The sequence below is a fragment of the Notamacropus eugenii genome, chromosome 5, assembly GCF_028372415.1.
Source record: "Notamacropus eugenii isolate mMacEug1 chromosome 5, mMacEug1.pri_v2, whole genome shotgun sequence".
Taxonomy (NCBI): domain Eukaryota; kingdom Metazoa; phylum Chordata; class Mammalia; order Diprotodontia; family Macropodidae; genus Notamacropus; species Notamacropus eugenii.
The window spans coordinates 412683394-412700682 of NC_092876.1; the positions used below are offsets into that span (position 1 = coordinate 412683394).

At 33.6% G+C, this 17289-nt stretch overlaps 1 protein-coding gene across 1 annotated transcript in view; it reads right to left on the reverse strand.

Moving 5' to 3' along the window:
• BACE2 (beta-secretase 2) overlaps positions 1-17289 on the reverse strand; it is a 124356-nt gene that overhangs the window by 44974 nt on the left and 62093 nt on the right. Inside the window, exons 4-6 of the mRNA XM_072614781.1 lie at positions 13586-13714; positions 10758-10892; positions 221-322 (exon numbers count right to left, since the gene is read on the reverse strand). Coding sequence (XP_072470882.1) covers positions 221-322; positions 10758-10892; positions 13586-13714 — 366 coding nt within the window. The remainder of the gene's footprint in view (positions 1-220; positions 323-10757; positions 10893-13585; positions 13715-17289) is intronic.

Sequence of the window (17289 nt, forward strand, 5' to 3'; positions counted from 1 at the left end):
TCATTGTGTCAGTTTTTTTTTTTTAACAGTTTTGCTTTGCAATAAAAGAAAGTTTTTGGGTCTAGGAGATAAGCAGATTATTGAGAAAGAACAGTGAGGGTAAAAAAAAATCTAAAAGAATCACCTATAGACACGGTTTCCAATTTCCACATAATCAGTTACAAAATTAATTCCTGTTTTCCCTGAAAAAACAATGGTAAGCATTTATGATCACACTTACCAAAGATGTGCGGGAAACTGCTTCAATCACAGCATCGAAAACTTTTGGAGGCAGATGCAACAGAGTGGTGCCACTATCCACGATAGCCTTTTCTATATTGTACTAAAAGAAAAGAGAAGGGAAAATAACATGAGCAACACATGGTATTTTAGGTACAAAAGTGATGAAGATCCTTGTTTTTAAAGGAATTATCCAAATGAATTTCATTTTATAAAATGAATAGCTGTAACACATCTTGCTTCTATAGATTTTATAATATTCTCAGAGTTTAGGGTTTCTCACATGTCATTTAGAAGTAAGTGAAGGACCATGGAAGATTTTTTAGTAACAGATTTGTATAATCAGATAAAAACATTAGTTGTATCAGTTAGTTGTATGAAGGATAGAGAAATAATAGATATTTATTGATATTAAAATTGTATTGTCATATATAATACATCATAATTGTAATACATAATATAATATAATCATAATTTTAAGAATATATCATTTATCAATAATAGATAAGTAAAGAGAAAAAGATAAATAAAAAAGAGACAAAACAAAAAATTCTACAGAGGAAGAAGAATCAATTATAGGATGTGACAAGAAAGAAACATTTAGGACGGAATGGATTCAGGAGATATTACAAAGGACTTATGTGGAAAATGTATGTGGAGTTAGATGGAAGAGTCAAAGATGACTAATAGCTTTGAGGTCTAGATGGTTGAAAGAATAGTGTTACCACTTCTGTGTGGTAGTTGCTTAATGACCATCAATCATTATAGTTTGTTGAAGTTAGAGGAGCCCTAGAGGATTAGGAAAGTGGGAAGATGATGAATTCATATTTGGATAAATTCAGTTTGATGTTCAATTTCCAGCTGGCTGAAGAAAATGGGACCTTAAGAAGGGAACCATGAGTGTCGCAAAACTAAGATAGGATGGGATATCAAAGAAGGAACAATCAAAACCACATAATTTTAGAGTTGGAAAGGATTGTAAAGGCTATTTAGTCTGAATGCTACCCACTTAAATAAGAATCCTTACTGTAGTATACCCATCAAGTGGTCATCTAGCATCTTCTGGAAGACTTCCAAGGAGAAAGAACCCATGACCTCTAGAGGTAGCCCATTCTGCATTTAGATTGCTCTAGCTTTTTAATGGGTAGGAAGTTTGAACTTAATTATTTAAATCAGTTTGTCCCTTTGTCTTTTGTTTCCACCATTGCTCTTCAAGGATATCTGTCCTTTAGGGTCAGTCAGAACAACTCTGAATCCTCTGAACCCTCTTGCATGTGATAGCCTTTCAAATATTGGAAGACAGCTAACACATCTTTCCTAACTTCTTTTCCTGTTTAATCATTCTGAATACTTCAACAAATCTTCACATAATAGTAAGGTCCATTTGCTATCTTGGTTAATTTGTTTTGGACACTTTCCAGCTTATTAATGTCCTTTCTAAAATGTGATGTCTAGAACTGAATGTCATACTACAGATATAGTCTGATTAGTACAAAGTACAGTGATGTACATTTACCAATCCTAAATACTGACTCTCTTTAAAAAAATCTGTAAAAATTCACTTTCTTTCCCTTTTCTCCAACTCCTCTTTTCCTCATTGAGAAGAAAAAAGACCCTTGTTACAAATGTATGTAGTCAAGCAAAACAAATATTTTTTTTATTTTTATTTTATTTTATTTTTATTTTTTAATGTTTACAAAACAAATTTTTTAAAAAATGCCTTATTCTGCACTCTGTATTTTTCACCTCTATCAGGAAGCAGGTGGTGTGTTTCATCATTAGTGTCCTGAAACTGTGGTTAGTTGTTATGCTGATGTAAGTCTCAATTCTTTTCCAAGTTGTTTGTCTTTACCATGTTGTTATCTGTATTAGTCATTCTTCTGGTTTCATTCACATGAGTCTGCATCTGTTCATATAAATCTTTCTAGCTTTCTCTGAAACCATCCCCTTATAATTTCTTAAAGCACTACAATATTCTATCATGTTTATATATCATAACTTGTTCAGCCATTCTGTAATTGATGGCACTCCCTCATTCTCATTCACTGATACCTCAGAAAGAGCCATAATTATTATATAATATATTATATAATTATTTTTGTACATTTTAAGACTTTGTTCTGTTTATGAATAACCCCTCTTAATTTTCTTTCCCTCTAATGGCTCTTTCTCCCTTTCCCCCTTTCCCTGTATTTGTATACTCAACTGAGTGTTTGTGGGTTCTTCCCTGCTTTGACCAACTCAAATGTGCATAAGATTCAAATGCCAGCAATTCCCCCATTCCCTCTTCCTTGTTTGTATAGCTGTTTACTTGGGCACCTTGATTTTGAGATAATTTTCTCTAATCTTCCTTTTCATTCCAACCTTTCTTGTCCAGTGTATTCCTCTTCCTCTATGTTTTCATTCCTGCCTTAAGATTATGAAGATAAAATAGAATCATTCACAGTCCTTACTATGACCCCTGATGATAATAGGGTATATTTATTTTTAAAATTAAATTTATTTATTTTTAGTTTTCAACATTCACTTTTATAGATTTTGAACTCTAAACTTTCTCCCTTCCCTCTCCCTTCCCAAGAAGTCATGATATAGGATACATACATACAATCATATTAAACATACTTCCACATTAGTCTTGTTGTGAAAGAGGAATCAGAACAAAAAGGAAAAATCATAAGAAAGTAAAAAGAAAAAGAAAAAGAGAAAATAGTATATACTTTGATCTGCATTCAGACTTCATAGTTCTTTCTCTGGATGTAGATAGCATTTTCCATCATGAGCCTTTTGGAATTGTCTTAGATCTTTGCATTGCTGAGAAGAGCCAAGGCTATCAAAGTTGGTCATCACACATTGTTGCTTTTTCTGTGTACAATGTTCTCCTGGTTCTGCTCTCTTCACTCAGCATCAGTTCATTTAAGTCTTTCTGGGTTTTGGTAAGAGGATTTAAAGGTGACATAAGTACTGTTTTCCTATTTTAGAATGTAAACATTTTATCTCTGTTTAGTCCATTTTATTACCATTTTTATTATTTATTATTTAGTCCATTTTATTACCTGTTTCTCTTTAACTCCTTTATTTTAAACTCAGAGTTTTCTCACGATTTTGGTCTTTTCATCAGGAATGATTAGAAATCTTCTATTTCATTGAGGTCCCTTTCCTCCCCTGTAGATTCACACTCAGTTTTGCTTGCCTATTAGCCCATATCCTTTTCCTTCTGAAATATGGTATGCCAAGCTCTCTGCTCTCTTTATAGGGTTGACTGATAAATAATATTTGATCCTGACTTAGTACTTGAATTATTTCTTTCTAGCTAATTGTAGTATTTTTTTCTTTGATTTGGAAGCTCTGAATTTAGAGCTGAAAATTTTCATTTGGTGGTTTCTTTCAGGAGGAAGTGGATTCTTGACCAGTGTGTTCCTTCTAATTTGCCTCTGGTTCTAAGACATCTAGGCAGTTTTCTTTCAAGATTTCTTGAAGTAGAATGTAAAGTTCTTTTTTTAAAAATAATTCTCTGAATTCAGGCATTCCATTGATTCTTAATTTTTTTTCTTCTCAATTTTTTTCCCCCAGCTTTTTGCTATGGGATAGATACCTTACATTTTCTGCCTGCCCCCATCCCCAGTTTTTTAATTTTGTTTGAATATTACTTGTTTTATCATGGAGTGATAGGTTTCTCTTTGGTTAATTCTAATTTTCAGCATTTGTTGTGTGGGTTATTTTTGTACCTCTTGTGTCAAGCTAATAATTTCCTTTCTAAGTCTTTTTCCCCCCATAGCTTTCACTTCTTTTCCAATTTTTTTTCTAGCACTTTCATGTCATCTAATGAAAACATTCTAGACTCTTTCTTTTGTTAACTCTCATTTTATCTCTTCCAAGAATCTGAAGTAGATTTTTTCCAAAGCAGTATTTTTCTTTGAGGTTTTGCTTCTAGGTGTTTTAGAGTAATTTTCTTTCTCTCGGTTTGTGCCTTGAGTATTCCTGTCATCATAAAAAATTTTTATGGTAGGTAGGTAGATTTTTATTTTTGTTTGTTTATTGTTCTACCCTACTTCCTGACTTTATACTTGATGTTAGATTCATGCTCTGTGTACTTCTGGAAGAAAGGTCTGGACTTGTTCTTTTGCTACTTTCTTCAGGAGTTGAGTCTTGTGTTGTCTCAGAATCTCAGGCTTATGACTTATAAGTTTTTAGAGCTTCTGAAGAGATCTGATGCAGGGCAAATATGATTTTTGCCCCCTGCCACCCCCCCCCCCCCCGGTCTGAGATCTGCAAGTTTCTAATTTGGATTTAAGTCTGAACAACAGTATTCTGTTGATGGACTCAGTTGTTGTCAGACAGCAGGGAAATTCTGTTGATTTGGTGTGCCAGGAGTGCAAGTTCTCCTTGACCTGGGATTCCTGCCATAGTTATTCTTCTACAGGATTCAGACTGGATTGGAGGCTGGAATGGTGATGCTACTTTCCTCCTGAGGTTTGAATCACAGAAGCAGATTTCATGTGCTTCTGCATTTCTTCTTTCTATGTGTTCTGTCTAGAGCCTAAGACTGTTGACAGGAAGGGCAACTTAGGTCCCCTCATTAGTCTGCCAGGAATGGCCTAGATTTTGGTAGTGGGCAACAAAGCTGCCATTTTCCATCAGTCTCTCAATGGTGCCTACAACAAGAGTTATGGAATCCCTTCTTGCCCTGGTTTACAGCCTCGTCCTAGGCACTGATGTATGCCACACCAGGTGCCATTCCCAGTGTCCAGACCTCTCTCTCTTTCTCTGTCCTCAGTTGGAAAAAAGGCACATAAAATTTGTCTGGAGGAGTTTTTAAAGGAAGCTTCCTGTACTTCTTCCTGCTACTTTGCATCTTGATGGCTTCTTATGACTTCAAAGAAATACAATCTAAAATCAAATTAGCTTGTTTGCCTGCTATGGCCATTTTTTTGGTTCCATAATGGGTTCACAATCCAATAAAATTTCCATTGCTTTTTTAGGAAAAATCAAAACAAAACAAAACTACTGCATAGCTAGAGCATAACTAGTAATTCCGATATCCTAGATAAAAGGCAGCAAAGGCACCCTTAGTAGATGAGAGACAAAGAATGTGGGATGTAGTCTGTGGAAGAGGAGAAGCTCAACATCATGAATCAAAACTGGGTTCTTATCCAAACCAATCTAATCAAGCATTTATTACAGTCAGTCCTCATTATGTGCAGATTCCAAATTTGTGAATTCATTTACTCATTAAATTTGTTTGTGACTCCGAGATCAATACTCTTAGCACTTTTGCAGTCATTTATGTATACGTGCAGAGTGGTAAAAATGGGAGTTATCAATAGGTGTATTCCTAGCTGAGGGAACAAGACAATGCTCTTCTTTCTTATTTCAGCTTGCATAGTGTCTTTTTTGAGGCTTATTTAGGGCCAAAATTTTCATATTTTTGTGTTTTTTATTGATGACTTAGCTATTTAAAATGATGCCTAAGAATAATGCTGAAGTGCTATGTAGCATTTCTAAGCACATAGTTTGGTAAAATATGCACAAGAACTCATGGAAGAAAAGAGCTCCTTAAAAAGCAGAATTGGCCAAATAGATAAAGAAGGCAAAAGCTCAGTGAAGAAAATAATTCCTGCCTGAAAAATAAGAACTGGGCAAGTGATTCCATGAGAAAATAATGACCCTATGAGACATCAAGAAACCACAAAATAAAATCAAAAGAGTGAAAAAAAGAACATGTGAAATACCTCGTCAGAAAATTGGCTGCAGGATAATTTGTGTTATTGAACTACGTGGAGTTCATGATCAAGAAAAAGAACCTAGACATCAATTTTTAAGAAAATATAAAAGAAAACTGACTCAATATTTTTAGATCCAGAGGTTAAAATAGAAATTGAAAAATATCTTACCAATCACCTCCTGAAAGACATTACAAAATGCAAACTCTCAGGAATATTATAGTCAATTTCTAAAGCTCTTAGAGCAAGAAGAAACTATTGCAAAAAGCCAGAAAGAAATTGTTCAAATACTGTAAGTAACAGAACTGGGATTCAAACTCAGGTCCTGGATTTGAGACCATCTCTCTGTCCCCTGTCTCTTACGAGCTACAGTGAACATCACAAAAGATTTAGCAGCTTCTACATTTGAGGAATATGATATTCCAGAAAGCAAAGGAGCTAAGATTACAATCAACAATAACATATCCAAGAAAAATGAATATAAACCTCTGGGAAAAATTAGATGTTTAATGAAATAGAGGACTTTCAAACATTTCTAATGAAAAGATCAGATCTGAAAAGAAAATTTGACTTTCAAGAACAAGATCCAAGAAATACATAAAAAACAAACATGCAAGAGTGATCACAAGGGACTGATAAAGATAAACTGGAGAACTTTATCATTTTTAGGGCAGTTAAAAGGAGTCTAATTAGACAGAAGGCATGGGGGTGGGTTGATTGTGTTGGGATGATCTCAAAAAATGAAGGGGTGGGAAATATAGATGCATGGGAAGGAGGAAGGGAGAGGAAGAATGGGGAAAATGGTCTCACATAAAAGAGGTACATGAGGAAGACCTTTTACACTGGAAGGAAAAAAGGGATGGTGCTGGTTGGCAATGCTTGAACCTCACCTTTATTGGAATTGGTTCAAAAGAAGGAAGAACACACACACATACACACACACACACTCACTTGTGTACAGAAGACTTTCTTATCCAACAGGGAAGTAGAAGGGGGAAAGGATAAAAGAACAGGTAGGTAATAAAAGGGAGGATGAATTGAAGGAGGCAATGGTCAGAAACAAAACAAACTTTTGAGAATGGATAGGGTAAAAAAAGACAGAAGGATAAAAAAAAGAAGAAAATTTTATGGAGATACACAGTAATCATAACCTTGAATGTGAATGGGATGAACTCACCCATCAAATGAAACTGAATATCAGAATAGTTTAGAAAGCAGAATACAACGACATTTTTTGTTTTGTTTTGTTTTTACAAGAGACAGACTTGAAACAGAAAGACACCAACAGAGAGTTAAAATAAAGACCAAGAGCATAATCTATTATTCTTTAGTTAGAGTAAAAAAGGTAGGGATAGCAATGGTGCTATTGTGACAAAGCAAAAACAGATCCAATTAAAAGAGATAATTAAGGAAGCTACATTTTGCTTAAAAAGTATCATAGACATAAAGTAATATCAAACATTTTTACAGCATTCATTTACCTTTCCCACTAAATTATCTTTATGTGGAATCCTACAAAGCCACTTCTGATTTACTTCACTAAATGTTGTTTCAATTATGTCAAAGCTGTACCAATGTTTTTCCAACTAAAGGAAGTTTCTATACTTAATAATTCTATATATAATGTTATAGAATTCAGCTAATTTTTTTGATGTCATAGATATGCTTTTAGGAAAAATTCTGGTTTTGCTTACTAAAAGTACTAATTTTTTTATGGAAAAAAAATTCATCTTGCCAAAAGATCACACACACATGGTGTACCTTTTCAAGATGTGAGTTAACTCAAGTTATCTGTAGCTAAGGCATCAATAAAAAGCAAAGACTGAATGTTTCCCTTCTATCAATAATGGCACCTTTGAATCTCAATGATAATATATTGGAGTATAGTTTTAAAAATTCCATCTTTTTACTTTTTCTGTATTTCTGCTGCTTAAATTCTCTTTTAGGTGTTCCACCAGATTTTCTGTTCAATTCATATTTGATCTATACCAATGTGAAGACATATTATTTCAGTGTTTAAAAATACAGACATTATCAAATTTAAGAAAATTACACTAAATCAGATTGTTACTCATTGTGGTAGTACGCATGTGTAATCCCTACTACTGTGAAGGCTGAGGCTGGTAGATCACTTGAGCCCGATTCTCAGTTGCAATAGAACTAAAGTTGATCAGGTGTCTTCACTAAGTCTGGCACCAATATAGTGGACTCCCAGGAGTTCAGGGTTACCAGGTTGCTTAAGAATGGGCCAATAAGCTCAGGATGGCAACAGAGAAAGCCAAAGTTTCTGTGACAAACAGTAAGATTGGAGCTCTGAGTGGGTCTTGCACTTCAAGTCACAGTGAGGTTCAAAAAAAAATTCGATTGTTAAAAATTTGAAATTATTTATGTCCATTCTTGAGTTATTTCATTTTTTTTAAAAGTTGAGGTTCTTAGAGAAACTAACATATTGTACTTTTTCACTTCAGCATACATATATATGTATACACACATATACATACAGTTAAAATTGTTTGTATACTATCAAAAAGGAAGCAAGGTGTGCAATACAACTTATCTGTGTCATGAATATATGGTGATAGATTGTGACAGTGCATGTCCATGTAGAGATTAAATAAATGCTGAGTAAAATTTAGTCTCCTTTTGTGCATACTACATTAAATAATTTTTCTGTATTCATTGTAAGATGGAGAAAATTTACCAGGTTATTCTAATTTTAGTTGATTTTGATTTGAACTTCGTTTTCATCTAAAAAAGGGGATGAATTTCTGTGTTAATTGTACTAAAACTATTCAATATTTGGATCATTGCTTTGTACCTCAGTCCTACAGGTTGAGGAAAAGAAGACATGACACACAGTTAAAGAACCTTTGGGATTATGGCTTAGAAGGATAAGTATGATAGCAAGTGAAGAAGCAAGATATTCAAGGGTAAAAAAGATGACACTGAAATTTCAGGAAGTAAGGCTAAAAATATGCCTTCCTAAACAAGATCTGAAGGAACTGGGCATATTTGATTCTCGATTTTCCAAGTTGATAGAGTAGATAACAAATACAATTATCAAAAAACTAACAAAAACTATGCATATTTCTTTCAGAGGTAGAGTTGAAAAAAACATTGACATTTATTAATCCCACCTTTTTTACCTCCCTCCTTTCCCTCCACCAAGTATATTCCCTTTCATTTCTAATTCCAAATCATTATCGTCTACTTTACAACTGTTAAAACTTTTTAACTGGAATGACCCGACAGAAGTTTTATGGAAAAAAGAAGCAGACTTCAATTGTACTGGATAATCCATCCACAGAAAATGAGATATATTAAACTCTATGGTATAGTTTATAGCACTACCTACTTGTACTGGAAACAAAATAAAAAAGAGAAATGATTCTTATCCATGGAAATTGTCACATTGATTCATGGAGGCACACTCAAGTATTCAAGTAACAAAATTTCTACTCTGAAAGTTATTAAAACTGGACACAGGATATACTTATTACATGAGAACAACATTAGTGCCCCCAAACCAAAGACATTTTGAATCTAGGAGGAAAAAGAAGCTGACGTTGTTTTGTTTCTTTGTTTTAAGGAGAAATGGTTACCAAACAGTAAATCGAAGCCTTATCATAGCTACCATTGTTTTCTTAATGGAGATATTACTTGAAAACTGAATATAAGATCTGATTCACATGATTGGGCTCTACAAATAATGAGAGTGAATCTATTATTTCATCATAACCTGTCTTTCTTCTTGAGTTTCTTTTCATAGGAACTGGTCTCTATTTAGAAACAGGTGAAGAATGGAAATTAAAGGTATATAAAAAATCCAAACAGAATTTCTGCAATTTGGCAAATTTTTTAAAAGACTGCTTTAGGGTATCTTTTCAGAAGCCCCAAAAGAACCCTCTTTTAATTTTCAAAAAAATGTATTTTTCTTATTTTTAATTTAATTTATGGAATAAGAGGTATTTCCATAAAGTAGTTTAATTTTTTAAAAGATGATTGCACATGAAATTGTAAATTGATTATGTACAACTTCCTTTTCCTTTTAAATACATAATAAAGTTATCCTGTAAATTTCTTTTCCCTCTTTTTTCTACCTCCCTCTATTGTCCTAGAGATGGCTACCATTAGATACAAATATGTGTATATATGTAAAATCCATACATTCTACAAATAACTCTATTTCTCAGTTCTTTTTCTGGAAACCTTTTATTGCTATCAAATCAAGTAAATATTTAAAACTTGCCTTTGTGTTTGCCGTGATACAAAAGGAAGCAGCAAAATATTTTTTCCCTTGGGGGAAATTACTACAAAAGACAACTCATGAGCTTTATACATTTTTCATTGCTTCCTTTTCTTTTGAGATCTTTGTTTCTCTTCAATACATTTTATTTTATACAGATGAGTTCTTTAATCCAATATTTAATTGTATTTATTAATGAGATTAACAAAAACATACAACTCAGGACCAGCTTAGGAGAAAAATATGTAACAAGTCCCCAATGCCCTAAGTAGTTACAGGCACAACTCAGGGAATGCCACTTCAAGATGAATATCCAGTAGTCTGGCTCTCAATTTTCCTCCAGTTAAATGGACTTAATTAGTATTAAGTATTATTATTAGGCTGAGAAGTAGCAAAGTCACATTTTCTCTTTTTTCCTCCATCTCTTTCAAATCACTAGCCACCACATTTTATTCATTCTTTAACATAGACATACGTAACAGAAAGACTTTCATTAGCAGGTTAAAGCTGTAACACTTGAATGAAAATGGACAGACATGCTTGTGCACACACATAGATCTTATTGCAAATACCTCACTACAATCCAAATTGAGGTTCTGTCCTCCAACTTCCAATTTCAGAATTTCAATCTGGTAATACCATTCCTTTGTAATTGCTGTATACCATATGTCACCTTTATATAAACTTGAATCAACTCCTCCCATGACCTAGGAAGAGAAATATTCACAAATGTAAGAAATAAAGCTATAAAAGACAACCCAAGTTCAACAGATTAATTCAACAACAGATTAATTCAGTAAGTTGAGAAACATTCATTATTCACACACATACACAAAATCATTATGGTAAGCACTATGCATACAAAGACAAAAATGGAAATCAATATCTAACTATAATTAAATTAAAATCCTATGTTTTCTCTCTGGTGTAAGAACAATCACATTATTTGGATCCTTCCTTGGATTTCTTTCCCAGGAATAACTTCCTAATATTTGACAAAGTTAATATTGCCGTGATCAAGCTGCAAGAAAACAGCTCAGTTCTACAGGTATCATGGGGAAAAAATAAAAATGCAAGGAGATCAAACTTGCAAAAAAATCACATTTCTGTATGCTTTCCTTCAGAATAACAACAGATACACAAGAAGGCTATCTATTATAAATGCTTCAAATTCCTTTCCTCTCATTCTATTTTCAGTCTCTACAGTGCAGCTTCTAATTTTATCATTCAAATGACATTGCTTTCTCTAAAGTTAATAATGATTGATCTCTTAATTGACAGATCTAATGGCTTTTCCCCAATTCTCATCCTTCTTGACATTTCTGCAGCATTTAGTGCTGTTGATTACTATCTTGTCTTAGATTCTCTTTTCTCTCCAGGCTTTTGGGGACAGTTTTCCTCATTCTCTTCCTACCTATTTGACCATTCCTGTGCTATCTCCTTTGTTTTATCTCCTTCCAAGTAATTTCTATTATCTATGTCCCACGGTGTTTTAACCTAGGGCTTCTTTCCTTCTTCCTCTATTTCATTTGGTGTTCTCATTAGCTCCCATGGATTCAATGGTATTTTTCAGTTCTATTTAATCAGCTCTAACTTCTCTCCTAACCTTCAACTTCACATCTCCAACTGTCTACTGGACCATCTCAAACTGGATGTCCTGTCAATATTTTAAATTCAACATATCCAAAACTGAACTCATTATCTTTTCCCTCCAAAATCTTCTCATCATCCCACTTTCCCTATTATTATTATTATTAAGGACACTACCATCTTCTCAATCACCCAAGTTCCCAGCATCGGTGTCATCATTGACTCCTCTCTCTGTCACACAGCCTATTCATTTTTTTTATTATGACCTTTTAAAAAAATCATTGAAACATCTCTTTAATAGGGCCTCTCCTCTCCTCTGACATGGAAACTGCTCTCGTGCAATCAGTTAAGCATTTATTAAGCTTCCACTATGTCAGGCCTTGCAAAAGCCCTCCTCACCTCAAGACAGGACTATGATAATATTGTGTTCGTTAATTTCACTGCCTCAAGTCTCTCCCTACTCTAACCTAACCTTCACACAGTTGTCAAAGTGATCTTCCTAAAACTGAGATTGTGTCACTCCCCTACTTGATCACTCCAGAGGCTCCTTCTGACCTCCAGGATTAAATCTCTTTTGGCATTCAAAGCCTTTCATAACCTGCCTCTCTGCCTTTACTTTCCAGTCTTCTTACATCTTACTCTCCTACTCATACTTTGCAGTGCAGCGCCCCTCGCCTCTTTGCTTTTACTCATACAATATACTTTATCCTTCAACTACAGGAATTTTCACTGGCTGCCCCTCATGCCTTGATTCCCAGGAATAACCTCTCTCTTTTTCTCTGTCACCTTGCTTCTCTGAATTCCTTCAAGCCTCAACTAAAATCTCCTATTCTACAGGAAGCCTTTCCTAATCCCTTTTAAAATTCTATGGTCTTCTCTGTTTGGATAATTTCCAATTTAGACTGTATATAGCTTGTTTGTACATAGTTGTTTGCAAGCTGTCCCCTCCATTTGACTGTTAGCTTCTTAAGAGCAGGAGCTATTTTTTGCCTTTATTATTACTATTCTCATTACTTAGCATAGTTCAGAGCAGCTTCTTCAACAATATTTATCGATTGGCTGACTGGTTGGGTACAATGCCTCCAAGGGCCTACTCTTCAGAGAAAGTGGATGGAGGTATCTGGCAACTATTTCTGGACTAAGAGGTGTTTTTATATTTTTTCTCCCTTTTCACCTCACTAGGTTGGGAAGGCCTTTCAAAAAGAATAATTTAGTCTTCAGTACCCTCAACAGGTTAGCCCCTTCAGTTCAATATTCCTGTTGGATACCACACATGCCTTTGTATTTCTCTACGAGTATCATCTCTGAGAACTTGGATTTGAGGAATGGTATATATATATATAATGGCTCAGGCACTATTTATAAATATGATATAAAAATAAATTATATAGACACACATGCATACACATGAAAGTACATATATGTGTATATATGTATGTATATATACACATGTTCAGGTATATATGTATATAAAATTGGAGTAGAAATTATTCTACTTTTCCCTTCTTCCTTTCCCCCATATTGACAGCTCAAGTAGACAAATTTTCTGTCTGTAATGAGAAATAGTATGCTATAAAAGGAAGAATAAAGAGGAGCTGTAATGGAAAACTTGAAAGAGAAGTGAGAGAATTTAATGTAGTAAGACAATGAGGAAGTATCAAATAGCATTGAACTATGACTGTCAACAATGAATGGTATATATACATGCACATTTTATAGCCAACTCAATGTATAATGTATTCTGAAAGAGATGAAGAAAAAAGCCCCACAAATCATGTTTTTCTCCCCTTTGAGACTAAAAGATACCCACAAGACTACCTCCATTGGTATCAGTTCTATCTCTTGATAATCCTGCACCACACATCTGCATGGAAAAAATATTAAAGATCTTCGCTTGCTTCACAAGGGAATCAAAGAATGTCTCCAACGAACTCGATGGCTATGAAAAAATTAAATCAAAAGTACAATTACTTCATTATTACTCATCTTTTATTTAAAAAGTTATCATATATACAAGAACAAGCAACATCCACTAAATTATATTTCCTTTATGAAAAACAGAAAGAACAAATTTATAATAAAAATAATTCTGAAATTGTAGGCAGAACTTCTATGACTTTTAAATCTTCCTTTTTGTGCAGCTTAAAAAATGTAACATTAATTCATATTTATTACTAGATACCCTTGAAAGACATTAGGTCTACTTTTAGAGCTCATGGGCAAGGCAAGTATAGAGACATATATATATATATATATATATGGATATATATGAAGATGGTATATCAGTAATCTCTGAAAAAAGATGTTTTACTAGAAATAGGACTGATATCTCCAGACCCTTTCCATCCTCTTTGTCTCAGTCTCCCTTCACACACACACACATACACACACACACACACACACACACACCACACATATGTATTCATATAAATGCACACACATATAAAGTATCCCAAAGTCTTAGTCCATTTCAGAGTCTAGGATCTAATGGGGGGCATATATATCTATATAGATATGGAGATATATAATGTATATGTTGGACCATGTTATACACCTGTCTCATATTTTATCATTCATGTCCCATCTCTTAACTGTAGTTATATCACAAGGTCCTATGTTGGACCCTCTTATCTTCCTCTATATCCCTTCTTGGAATCCATACAATCAACTATATTATCTATTTTTCCGAGTTCTCTTGACGTTTGATTGAACATTATCAAAACTGTATGCTAGAATTTCCAACTAGGTGTTTTGTAGGCATCTCAATTTGTCCAAATGTGTCCAAAACAGAATCTGCTATCCTTTCAGCAAAATCCACTCTTCTTCTTCTAACTTTCTTATTTCTACTGAGAACACTATTCATCCTTCCAGTGCCCCAGATTCACGATTTTGGGCTCATTGTCTCTTTATTTTCTGTCATGCTCTCTATCATATTAGTTGCTCTCTTTTGTCAATTTTACTTCTATATCTCCCATATCTGTCCTTTTCTCTTTAATTAAATGTCCACCACTATTTTAGGACTTCATTACTTCTTTTTTGTGCAGCTTAAAAAATGTAACATTAATTCATATTTATTACTAGATACCCTTGAAAGACATTAGGTCTGCTTTTAGAGCAAAATATGGTCTTTGAGCTATACCTGTCCCACAGCTTGTTTTTGAATGGCCCATAAGTGAAAAAATTATTTTTACAGGTTCAAATATAATAAAACCTTATTTACAAATGTAACAAAAACACTCTTACCTTGTGGGCTGTACGAAAACAAGCAGTAGGCTCCAGTTTGCTATCCCCTGTTCCAGACTATTGCACTGACCTCCTTAACTCAAATATTTTCTTTCCATAGCTATTCTCTACATGGTTGCTAAAGTGACATTTCAAAACATAGGACTGACCATATTTCTTCAATGCACAATAAACTCCAATGGTTTCCTGTTACCTCTAGGGGATAAAATAAGACTTCCTTTGGCATTTATAATCTCTCTCTAGCCAATACTTCTAAATTTATTATGTATTCTTCCCCTTCATGTATTTATTCTATAATCTAGCCAAACTGACCACCTGCTATTCCTTATACAAAAGAATCTATATCTTTGTTTGATCTGTGTGAACCTGGAAGATATTCATTACATCTGAAATTCAGTGTTTTCTTGGTCTTCCCTCTTAGAATTCCCATTTCCCTTTAAAGCCCTGTTCAAGGGTCACCTCCCTAAATGATACCTTTCCTGATATCTGTTGCCCTCCTCAATTACTTTGCATTTGTTGTGTTGATATTTTAAATTTGTATGCAGAACTGTTTATTCCATAATAAAATCTAAATTTCTTGAAGGTAAGAAATTGTTTTATTTTATTTCTCTGAAATACTTAGCCTAGTACCTGGCAAATTATAGTCATTTAGTAAATGTTTGTTTATTGACCAATTGGTTTTAAAATATTTTATTAGTTCTCAAAAAAACTAAGCATTTTCACTGTCATTATTCACTTATCTCTAGTTTTGTTCTCTCGATTTGTTACATGTTGCACAGCTCTTTGTTCAGAAAGCATCACTGCGTCTACTCAATGGACTCAATACAAAAGAGAGCTCATCATACATGTTTCTGAGTTTGGGGGAAACAAAGTATTACTAAATCTTAGTTCAGGTTCTGGTTTTGAAGAGATGCTCACAATAGCCTTGGTTAAAATGCTTTGGGTTCTGGTTAGAGAATAAGTAGGAGTAGACAGGATGTATATGACTTTACGTTCTTGGCAGGTGAGATAATGGTTTTCCTTTAGAAAAGAGAATTGCCCTTTTTGGGGGTCCTAGTTGGGAGTCAAGTCAAGTCTCCCTCTTGTACTCAAATCTCCTGCTATCCTTCTAGGTTAATTGTAGGCCATTCCTCCAATGCTGTCAATCCAAGAACACTACTCAAAGTGTCTATTCCTATTCTTGATCACCCTCTGTTGTTTCTCAAGTATCTCCACATTACTACATCTCTCAAAACTCTTTGATGTTCCTTTTTTTAGATTCTGTTCCCATTTCTATAAATTATCACTGTTTTTTGAACCCCAGTAAAATACAATTATGTATAATCTCTCCAAAATTTTTATGAAAAATATAATTCTCATCGAAGTCTTTATAACAATTCATAAATATCGCCTCAAGTTATCTATATTACAAAACTTTATATTCTTAAACTTCCCAAAATTTCATATTTACTCAACAGTCCTAGTATTGGAATGCAATAAAGCATTTCAAAGAAAACTATTCTTCTTATTTGTCTCACTAGGAAATGAAGATATATAGGAGCGAAATGGTTTTTTTTTTATGGTTACATAGTCAAATGAAACTTTAGAAAAACATAATTAATAACTTGTCTTCAGATATGAAGAATGTTCTTTCTATGGCCACTATGAAACAACCTTCCCCGTTCTCCTATTTAATTCTACATGGTCAAACAATGTACTACATGAAGATAATGGCATGGGGGACTCAATATATTTGGCATTAAAGGGGAATTCAAATTCTGTCTAATTGGGTGGACTTCCATATAAGAAAGCAGAGTTATTCATCTTCATTAGAGAAAATTTCTAATTTTTTATTAAATTGGTAGAAATATCTTTGGTTTAAACTGTCACAAGAGCAAAGTTATCTTTTTAAATTTTAATCAACTCTACAGAAAGATAGGATACTACCTACTTAAGTAATTCATTTTAGCATCTTCCAGCTCCATCTATCACTAACATTTCAATTTGCTTGAAGTTATATCTGAAATGATGTAGTTACCTTTCATGATATTTTGTTATTATGGGAAAATATTACAGTAGTGTTTTGGGACTGCTTCATAGTCCCTTCTAATTGACTGAGGTATATCTTTAACCAGAAAGATCTCTTCTTTTACTTTCCCCTCATAAAAGTATAAATTTAAGAATTTATGTATCATTACTTATACTAAAACTCTTAAATGTAGATAAAAAATTTAAACTAAAATTGACACTTTTTTTTATTAACATTGTTAAATATATATACAACTGGAAAGC